This window comes from Sapajus apella, unplaced genomic scaffold (genome assembly GCF_009761245.1).
Source record: "Sapajus apella isolate SASKATOON/1434 unplaced genomic scaffold, GSC_monkey_1.0 scaffold4, whole genome shotgun sequence".
NCBI classification, from domain to species: domain Eukaryota; kingdom Metazoa; phylum Chordata; class Mammalia; order Primates; family Cebidae; genus Sapajus; species Sapajus apella.
Window position 1 is genome coordinate 36038238 of NW_022436944.1, and position 11504 is coordinate 36049741.

The following is an 11504-nucleotide window of genomic DNA, read 5'->3' on the forward strand; positions in this document are numbered from 1 at the left end:
CTGATTATAGAGCCTAAGACAGGTGTCTCTGTGGAAGTTCTGGCAGAATATCCCATAGCACCTCCACCCTAGGCCAGCTCTGTAGCATTTACCACAGCAGAATTTGTCCATTGTTAGGCACTAAGAGCTGCTTAGTCAATGTCTCCTCTTTGTGCAGCATGGGACACAACAGGGGAGGGGCGGGCTTAAGAAGGCACTGGTCTGCACACACTGTCGTTCAGGAATCCCCTTACTGTTGATTGTTAAATTCCTTGGCCCTTCCTACAAATTGATTTATAGTCAGAAGCAGAAAAGCATAGTTTTAAAATTCAGGCTTGCAGAAGACTTAATGGAAACAGCACTGCCTTGGTACCCTCCCTAGTAAGTGGGAGGGAGACCTGCAGGCTTCTCCCCTCCTCAACTTCCTTAGAATTTCAGTCACTCAATCTCCATCAACATGTGGGGTCCCCAAGCCATAACCTTTCCTACAAGTTTGTGAAAAAACAGGGATGTTCACACTGATTTTGCATACAGATGACATATCTGCATATATATGTTTGTATACTCACACACATATACACACACAGAAAGAGGCAACATTCATTCTGAAGAATGATGTGGAAGGACCAGGAAAGAAAACAAGCCTAGCCCCATGCCCAACTTCACAGCATTTAGGTATCAGGGCCACACCCTGCACAACCCTAGGAAGCACAATTCCTGTCCGAGCACAGGGCTTTTCAAACTCTAACATGCCCACAAATCACCTGAAGATACTGACTGTAATTAAAGGCTGATTGTGATTCAGTAGATCTGGAGTGGAGCCAGCAAGTCTGCAGTTCCAAAAAGCTCCCAGATGATGCTAATGCTGCTGGTCCAGGGGCCACACACAAGTAGCAAGATCATAATGTGCATGCATGGTGCCCCGGAAACTGGGCAGTGCACAGCCTCAGAAGCCATGGTCAGCAGCCCTGGAAGGCATGTATATCTGCACCTCTAATCTGTCTGCACCAGCTATGATTGCCTTGCCATCCTTTCCCTCCCCTCCCTACAAGCCCCAGCAATAACACCTTTACTCCAACTATCCATAACATTAGGCCCAGGATTTTCATTCCATTGAATCAAACCCTAGGGAAGCTCTAGGCTGAGTCCCAGTCAATCCATCACAAACTAACCATGTGACTTGGACAAGTTGCTAAACTTGTTGGAGAGGTGTTCTTCTCTTTCAAATGAGTAGCAATACATATGTATATCTGTCCATCCATTCAACAAACAGTTATTGAGACCCACATATGCCAGGCCTTTAACTGACATATCAATTTTGTAAAGCTTAGAGAAGATGTGTAGGAAACTACCTAAAAAGCAGAAAGTACTTCTACATAAAGACTTGGGCATAAATGTGCATAGCAGCTTTGTTTCTTTTTATTTTTTAATTGATAAAAAATTATATGTGTAATGTACAACATTATATTTAACTATATGTATAAATTGTAGAATAGCTACATCATAGCAATCAATATATGCAGCTTTATTCTCAATATCCAAAAACTGGAAACCATCCAAATGTCCAAAGACAAGTGAGTGGGTAAATAAATTGTGGGATAGCCATACAATGAAAGACTACTCCGCAAAAAGAGAATTCATTGCCGATACAACAACATGGCTAAATCTCATAAATATTCTAAGCAAAAGAAGTCAGACACTAGAGAGTAAATACTGTGACTCTGTATTTCTAAATCTTTAGGAAAGACAAAACTAACATATAATGACAGAAAGCAAGTCTATGCTAACCTAGAGTTGGAAGGGCAGAGACATTGATTTTGAAGGGGCACAGAGAGCTTTTCAGAGTAATGGGGCTCACATGGGTGCATAAATTTGTCAAAATTCATTGAACTGTATGCATAAGGCATGTACATTTCATTGCAATTTTACTTTAATAAAATTGATTTTTTAACATTAAAAAAGTCATAGGAAGGACTGCATGAACGTTACTTATTATTCATATCGCTATTCTTATTCTTTTTTAAATTGCTGCCCAAGTGATGGTAATTTATTATTTCATTCAACAAATATTCAAAATTTCACAGGCCATGCCCTGGGGATTAAAACAAATGTCCAAGACAGTTCACACTGTGGTGAGCAAGACACTCAGCAGCCAACATCTAAAAGCATTATTTGATAATTGCTAAGAGAGAGAGAAGGCAGAGGCTGGGAGGAACAGTATCTAATTCAGCTTGGGTGTCTAACAGTGTTCCAGAAGAAAGGAAGCTTTAGTTGAGTCCCAAAGGCAGAATAAAAGCAAAGCAGGAGAGGAAGAAATGGATGTTTCATACGCAACTAGAGACAGGAGTGTTGAGCTTCGTCTGGGAGGATTCAGATTCACTGGGTGTGGCTGTGGAAAGAGACGGGAAATGAGACTTTAGAGCGGTGCTTCTCACATTTAGCTGCTTCAGAACCATGGATCTGGTCATACATAGGTTTCTGGGCTCCATCCCAGAATGTCTGGGTCAGTAGGATTGGGCAGGGCCTGGGAATCTGCATTTCTGGGGTTCTGACAGGTAATGCTGATGCTGCTGGTGCAGAGACCTCACTTTGAGAACCACTGAACTAGATTTAGAAGGGAGTCATGGGAAGCTCAAGGCCCATTCCCAGCCAAGCCTCTTGACCACGGCTTCATGGCCTTGAAATTCAGCACTCAGGGTGAGTGGATCATGCTAAGGACAGCAAAGACAGGGGTGGGTTTAGTTCCTTCCCTGAGGTCCCATCTCTGCTGCGCTGGTCCCTGGCCTTGAAGCTTCCTTCCCTCTTAATCTCTCTTCTGTGACCCTTCGGGGTCACATTCTGTCATTGATCCAGCAATGTGCGTGAGCACTGCCTCTCCAGGCTTTGCCATTGCTCACAGCTTGGAAGGCGACAAAGCTTTTACAGGTTGTCTAATCCCAGGTGGATAATCCTGGAGTTCTCCCACACTCCCCTTCGGACTCCATCCCTGGCTTCTCAAAAAAACTGTCAACTCTCACTGACCTCTTTTCCTTCCCATATAACAAAAACATGAAACAATCTCCCCATTACAAACACTGCTCTAAAACCCCCAACATGTGAAGAGCAAAAAAATAACTGTTCATTCTTGGTTTCTTGGTTATGTTGGCTCACTTACTCTGATAAGGGACTAATTTTTTACGTCACTGACAGATTGAGGACACTAGAATTAGAAATAAGAGACAATGGAGTCACAGGTTTTATGAAAAGGAAAAAATAAAGAGAAATGAAAGAGAAGATCCTGGTAAAAGAGAATACTGTACAAGATAAGCTTTGTTTTCAGGATAGGCGCAGTGGCTCATGCCTGTAATCCCAGCACTTTGGGAGACCGAGGCCGAGGCGGGCGGATCACCTCAGGTCAGGAGCTCAAGACCAGCCCGGCCAACATGGCAAAACCCCATCCCTACTAAAAAATACAAATATTAGCCAGGCATTGTGGCAGGCGCCTGTAATCCCAGCTACTTGGGAGGCTGAGGCAAGGAGAATTGCTTGAACCTGGAAGGTAGAGGTTGCAATGAGCCGAGATCGCTCCACTGCACTCCAGCCTGGGCAACAGAGCAAAACTCCTTCTCAAAAAATAAAACAAACAAACAAATAAGCTTTGTTTTCTAACAGATACAATAAACTTGGCCCATTTGAAATTTAAATTCAACCACATAAAACTGCCATTTTTGTAGGTCAAAAACAGTGGGATATTTGCAAATTTACATGATTCAATGTAACTATATATTCTAATTATATTAAATATGTACAATTTTACATGTCTCAATTATGTAGAATATCTTAATTACATTTTGAATTACATATCTTAATTTTATATACTAATTATATATTTATTATATATCCTATTAATCATATGTAGGATATAATCATATAGAATATACATATCATGTATTTTAGGATATATTAGCTATATTGGAAATTTTATATATACATGTATATTTTTTCTAAATCATATATACACTAATTAAATAAGCTAATTATATAGATATATAAATGCAATGATATATCTTCTAATTTGAAACCTATTTTAATTATACGTGAATATGTCTGTATATGTAGAGACACACATTAGGATATATGTAAAATTACAGTATATTTATATTAGAAGACATGTGCACACATTTACACCCACAAAATTCAAACACTGGCCTGTAATAAAATTAGGATTATTATTGTTGGTCTTTTGCAGTTGCAGTACAGAAATATGTGAATTTCTGACAGCATACCACCACCTTGTGTGTTTTTGTGGAAACACACGTGAGCATTATAGCCCCTTGCCTTAGAAGGGATTTGCAGTCATTCATGTATTTATGTATACGTATGTATTTAAATCTTTTTCAGAGACAGGGTCTTGTTCTGTTACCCAGGCTAGAGTGCAGTGGCACAATCACAGTTCACTGCAGCTTCCAAGTCCTGGGCTCAAGTGATCCTCCTGCCTTAGTCTCTGAGTAGCTAGGACTACAGGTGCCTGCCACCATGCCTGGCTAAATTTTTTCAATTTTCTTTTTGAGAGATAGGATCTTGCTATGTTGCTAAGGCTAGTCTCAAACTCCTGGCCTCACAAGTTTCCCACCTCAACCTCCGAAAGTGCGGGATTACAGGCATGAGCCACAGCACCCAGCCTGCAGTCACTCATTTAATAAATATTTAGTTAACATCTACTATTATTCTTTCACTGGGATAGATGCAGAGCACAGTGATTTCCAGTCTGGGAACTTTTCATGGCAAATGATGTCCATCCTCCAGGCAAAGAATGTAAATGTAAGAAGTAGGCTAGGGATAGGAAGTGAGTTGAAGAATAAATGTCCCACAGATCTGGGCCAACCACTGCTCAGTCAAAACAGGTGCTCCAAGAAGGGAGTATGGGCCCAGCACCTTTTCCTAAGAGAAGCCAAAAATTCAAATGTTAGTGTAAAAATCCTTGATTTTAAAATAATAATTTATTCTAATTATTTCCAAACACCATAAGCCGATGTCTTGCATCTGTGGGCTACATTTAGCTCACATCATGCCCAATTTGAACCCATGGGTTGTGCTTTTCATAGTCTGTACTGTACAAACTTTTTATGCTTTCCACATACACACATATAATTAAAACTCATGGATTACCTTTCCATCATTTTAGTGTGGCTTCACAAATGAGCAGAGGTATATGCTGATGCCTGGAGATGCAACGGTGAGCATTCTTTTAGTAATAAAGGATTCAGTTATATTTGAATTCTTTAGAACTGATTCTCGTTCTTGTCAATCAACTGTGAATTTTCTGTGTTAATTTCTAGCAGAGGTAATAGAGTTAATCCAAAACCATAGGTGTATTCAAGTCCAGATTGACAAGTATACTCAACAAACCATGCACTGAGCTGAAAAAACGATCGTTTCCCAGTGGGCCTTAAGGCCCACATAAATTCCTGTGCAAAAATCGAGAAAAAAAGACAGAAAGTGACTGACTCGCCTAAGGCTTGTCACTTGAAAGTGAGTGGCTGACTGACTGGCAGAGGGCTGGAAATCAAATCCAAATCTCCTGACCTCTAATTTCAGAGGGTGCACTGCCTCCCCAAGGCCCAATTTTACAGTTAAATGGCTTAACAAGGACTTTACTGGATTGAAGTCAACATTAAAAGACATTAGATTCCATCGGCACAGTCTTTGGCCCCTTGTCTCTAATGAGAATTTGCCCAGTTCAAATTTTTTTTTTATATCTATCTATATTTTTATACTGGGGGGAGGGAGAAGAAAAGAAAGAAACCCCTATACTGGGCCCTATTGAGTGGCAGCTTCTTGTTCCATAGGGTTAAGGAAGACTGAGGAAATAAAAGTTGTTTGGAAAAATCCAGGTGTAGTTGCTTTGTATGTTGTGATGGGTAGAAGGGATGAACTGCAGTGTGAAGGCCCCTCATACCCTCCATCTTGCCTCAGACTATGTCCTGGAATCCTGGGGCAGAGAAAGCGCCACTTTCATTCCTGCTTCTTGGGATTGTTGACGGCCACGTAGTGATAGAGAACGACAAGCAAGAAGAGCGACACGCCCAGCATGTTGGCAAAGATGGCGAGCTGCACGTCCGTGATCATCCTGACCAGTCCGGCTCGGCTCCGACGCCGCCTGCGAACAAGCCCGAGGTAGGAGACCTCGCCCAGTTCAAATTTTAACATTGGGTCTAACCTGAGAGATCTTGACTTTCAGCCTGAAACTCTTGAAAAGGCTTGATTAACTTAGGAGTTCCTGCTACAAAGTAAGAGTCAAGAATCCTCTTCAGCAAAGGTCAGCTGGCCTCAGTGGTAAATGGGAAATGAGCTGGTTTCAATCACCACCCTCTCACCAATCATCAAGATAAATTTCTTATAACATACATGTATTGTGTTTTTAGGAGGGCTGGGGATTATCCAATGTTCTGAGTAACATGCTACCATAGGAAGAAGGATTTGCTGCTCAGGACTGGAGACAGACAGACAGACAGACAGACACACACACACACACACACACACACACACACACACAGGCTTGACACACAACTGGTAGTGTCCAGCTAAATACTCAGTAGTATGAGGAGGGCTTTGAACCCATCCATGCTCCAAAGGAAGAGACACATTTCCCTAATTCACACGTCCATTCTCCCACCTTCTCCCTCAACGCTGCCTCCTCCTCAAGCCCACGCATTACTACGTAGAACAAAATTAGGCAGGGCTATCAGGTTAAAGCATTGTCAATGATGCGCTCATTAAAAACAACAGCACAGTCAAAAAGAAAGCATGCTTGCATGTGATGCACTGGACAGAGGGAGGATTCACATCCTGGTGGGATGGAGAGGAACGATGTAAGATTTCATCACGCTACTCAGAACAACATGCAATTTAAAACTTCTAAACTGTTTATTTCTAGAATTTTCTATTTCATATTTCAGACATTGACCAAAGGTAACTGAAACAGTAGAAAATGAAATTGTGGGTAAGCAGGAAACTACTGCAATTGTTACCCTGATATAATAATCTAGCCAGGCCTGCCAGGATGTCTTCCTCAGGGGATATTTTAAAACATCAAAAATCAAAAATGGGGACTGCCAGGCAACATGGCTGAGTAGGAACAGCTCCAGTCTGCAGCTCCCAATGAGACCAACGCAGAAGGCAGGTGATTTCTGCATTTCCAACTGAGGTACCCAGCTCATCTCATTGGGACTGGTTAGACAGTGGGTGCAGCCCATGGAGGGCGAGCAGAAGCAGGGTGGGGCGCAGCCTCGCCCGGGAAGTGCAAGGAGCCGGGGAACTCCCTCCCCTAGCCAAGGGAAGCTGTGAGGGACTGTATTGTAATACTATGTTTTTCCCACAGTCTTTGCAACCGTCAGACCAGGAGATTCCCTCAGGCTCCTACACCACAAGGGCCCTGGGTTTCAAGCACAAAACTGGGCAGCCATTTAAGCAGACACCAAACTAGCTGCAGGAGTTTTTTTATCATACCCCAGTGGCACCTGGAACCCCAGCAAGACAGAACCGTTCACTCCCCTGGAAAGGGGGCTGAACACAGGGAGCCAAGTGGTCTATCTCAGCGGATCCCACCCCCACAGAGCCCAGCAAGCTGAGATCCACTGGCTTGAAATTCTCGATGCCAGCACAGCAGTCCGAAGTTGACCTGCAATGCTTGTGCTTGGTGGGGCGAGGGGCATCCACCATGACTAAGGCTTGAGTAGGCAGTTTTCCCCTCACAGTATAAACAATGCAGCAGGGAAGTTAGGACTAGGTGGAGCTCACCACAGCTCAGCAAAGCCGCTGTAGCCAGACTGCCTCCTCAAGTGAGTCCCTCACCCCCGCGCCTCCTGATTAGGAGACACCTCCCAGCAGGGGCTGACAAACACCTCATACAGGTAAGCTCCAGCTGGCATCCGGCAGGTGCACCTCTGGGACGAATCTTCCAGGGGAAAAAACAGGTAGCCATCAATGCTGCTCTGCAGCTTCTGCTGGTGATACCCAGGAAATACAGAAAAATACAGGAAATACAGAGAACCCCACTAAGATATGCCTTGGAAGAACAACCCCAAGACACAATCACCAGATTCACCAAGGTTGAAATGAAGGAAAAAATGTTAAGAGTCGCCAGAGAGAAAGATTGGGTTACCCACAAAAGGAAGCTCATCAGACTAACAGCGGATCTCTCTGCAGAAACCCTACAAGCCAGAAGAGAGTGGGGGCCAATATTCAACATTCTTAAAGAAAAGAATTTCAACCCAGAATTTCATATTCAGCCAAACTCAGCTTCATAAGCAAAGGAGAAATAAAATCCATTACAGACATGCAAATCCTGAGGGATTTTGTCACCACCAGGCCTGCCTTACAGGAGCTCCTGAAGGAAGCACTAAATATGGAAAGGAAAAACTGGTACCAGCCACTGCAAAACTTACCAGAATATAAAGACCAGTGACGCCGTGAAGAAACTACATCAATTGATGGGCAAAATAACCAGCTAGCATCATGATGACAGGATGAAATTCACACATAACAATATTAACCTTAAATGTAAATAGGCTAAATGCCCCAATTGAAAGACACAGACTGACAAATTGGATAGAGTCAAGACCCATCAGTGTGCTGTATTCAGGAGACCCATCTCTTGTGCAAAGACACACATAGGTTCAGGACTAAGAAACTCACTCAAAACTGCATAACTACATGGAAACTGAATAACCTGCTCCTAAATGACTACTGGGAAATAACTAAATTAAGGCAGAAACAAATAAGTTCTTTGAAGCTAATGAGAACAAAGACACAACATACCAGAATCTCTGGGACACAGCTAAAGCAGTGTTTAGAGGGAAATTTATAGCACTAATTGCCCAGAGGAGAAAGCAGGAAAGATCTAAAATCAACACCCTAACATCAAAATTAAAAGAACCAGAGAAACAAGACCAAACAAATTCAAAAGCTAGCAGAAGACAAGAAACAACTAAGATCACAGCAGAGAAATAACTAAGCAAGGAGCTCAGTTATTTCTCACAGCAAGGAGAAATAACTAAGGAGAAGGAGATAGAGATAGATGATCCCTATAGGAAAATCCTAATTGAAAGGGAGGAAGGGGCAAGCACACTGCAATAATCTATAAAAATTCTGAAATGCAGTTCGGTATACGCTTCCAGTGCCTTATCAAGATTCAGTCCTACTGTCTGGGACTTGTTCTCTGTGAATTTCAAATTCCGAGACATATCTGGTTAAGGGATGCAGTAAAGGATTGTGAAGCTGTACTCAGAGACTATAAGAAAAAGACGTGATAAACACTCCCATTGCCTTTCAAAGACTGAGCTCTTCAGAGGATGCTGTTGTTGCTTCTGTTTCTCAAGATGATTAGAGTTTGAGGAGTGGAATTTTAAGCAGCTCAGAGGTAAATGAGATAAAGGCTAAATGGTTCTGTAACCATTTCTTCTGCCCCTGCACTGACAGATTATCCCAAAAGAGCACAGTTATGAGGAGTACAGAGTGCAGTCAAGTGCTGCAGGACATAACTTTGTCAAATACTTCATATGTGCCAGGCACTGTGCTCAAGGCTTTACTGGCATTATCCCATTCAATCCTTCTAAAATCTAATGAGGCAGGTACTAACCTACATATTTTACAGGTGAGAAAATGGAGGCTTAGAGATGTTAATCAGTGTGCTGAAGATTTGCAAAGTTAGAAAATAGTTGCAAAAATTGTGAAATGACTTTCTCCATCATTTTGCTTGTTTTCACCATTACAATGGATGTGAAAAAATTTTAATCTCTACTACAGCAGTCCCCAACCTTTTTGGCATCAGGGACCAGTTCCATGAAAGACCATTTTTCCACAGATCACAGGGTTGGGGAGGGGATGATTCAATTACATTACATTTACTGTGTACTTAGTTACTACTATTATTACATTGTAATATACAATGAAATAATTATACAATGCATATAATGCGGAACATGTGGGAGCCCTGAGCTTGCTTTCCTGCAACTAGATGGTCCCATCTGGGGGTGATGGGAGACAGTGACACCCAACGTGTGTTGCTTATGTCCAGTCTACTCCATAATCTCATTATGGTTTCTGTCACTACAAAAAACCCTGTTTCACAAAGATAGGACATTGGAAATAAAAGCAGGCTTTTCAGTGCTTTTGTGGCGATCTCAGGATATTCCACTTTGACTTTAATCCAGAACATAAGAAGATTTGAAGTTGTCTCAAACATACTTTTAAGGGCACCATCATTTTCTATCTCAAGCAGTTGATCCTCTTCTAACATGGACAAAGTCAATTCACCTGGCTTATTCACAGATGGGTTGCAAATCCATTCCTTCCTAGTTTGATGGTCTTTGTGGTTGGGAAGTACTGCTCAAAATCTTTTGGAAACTGAGACGGGTGATCAGGCACCAGCTGGGAGAAAGAAGGCCCTGGCTCAGTCTCTTTCAAAATCTCTGCTAATGTTTGAAACAGGTCAAAAATCCCAGTGTTCACTTGTCACCCCCAGAATTCCAGCTTGGCTTTGAATGCGGCCACCTTATCTGCTGACTTGAACACAGTTGTTCTCCTCTGAAGCGACAGATTGAGTTCATTGAGCAGGTTGAATACATCACACAAGGAAGCAAGTTTTGCAACCCACACTGTGTCACTGAAATGTGCTGCCAATGGTGACTGTTTTTCTAAAAGAAATCTCTGAAACAGTTCATAACTCAAAAACTCTGGCCAGTAATCTACCTTTAGAAAGCCTCTTACCTCTATATATAAGAGAAGATGTGTGTGCTCTGCAGCCACCTCCTCACAGAGCTGTGTGAACAGATATCAGTTAAGGGTGTGTACTTTAATGTGGTTGATAATTTTAATCACATCCTGCAAAACATTGTTAACTTCAGGTGACATTTTTCAGCTAGCCGGCATTTTTCTATGGATGACACAGTGCATAGACTCACATTCACAAGCGACCTCTTTGACCCAAGCAGTGAAACCAGAAAGCCATCTAGTCATGGCAGCCACTCTGTCCTTGCATAAATCAACACAAAATGACCAGTTCAGTTTCCTGATACGTAATCATTCAAAGACTTGAATAGTTTGGCAGCTGTGGTATTGGTTGGCAACAAAAGTATCCAAAACATATCCTTATGCACATCCTCTTGAAAACTATATCACACAAAAACAAATATTGTTGCTTTGTCAACATCAGTGGACTGGTCAAACTGGATTGTGTACTACAGTGACTTATTAATCCTCTCTAACAATTGTGCCTCAATATCCTCTGCTATTTCATCAATTCCTCTAGTTACGGTACCAGCCAAAAGAGGAACACATGTTAGCTTCTGAACTGCAGACTCTCCTAAAAGTTCATCACAAATGTCCTTAGCAACCGGCAGGATCAACTCTCTACCAACAGTAAAGGGCTTCTTACCTTTAGCAATGTGGTTAGCCACTAAGAATGATGCTCTCAGTGCAGACACATTTGATGAAGTGGTGGCCTTCAATAATTGCTTCTGTTCTTCACGTTCATGTTTTTTTTT

General features: G+C 42.1%; 1 protein-coding gene across 1 annotated transcript; it reads right to left on the minus strand.

Annotated features, from left to right (window-relative positions):
* Positions 1–5703: 5703 nt before the first annotated feature.
* LOC116542233 (dolichyl-diphosphooligosaccharide--protein glycosyltransferase subunit 4-like) lies at positions 5704–6554 on the minus strand. The gene has a single exon (XM_032267058.1). It carries the CDS (start codon positions 6166–6168, stop codon positions 5974–5976), a length of 195 nt encoding a protein of 64 aa, XP_032122949.1. The 5' UTR covers positions 6169–6554; the 3' UTR covers positions 5704–5973.
* Between the last annotated feature and the right edge of the window lie 4950 nt (positions 6555–11504).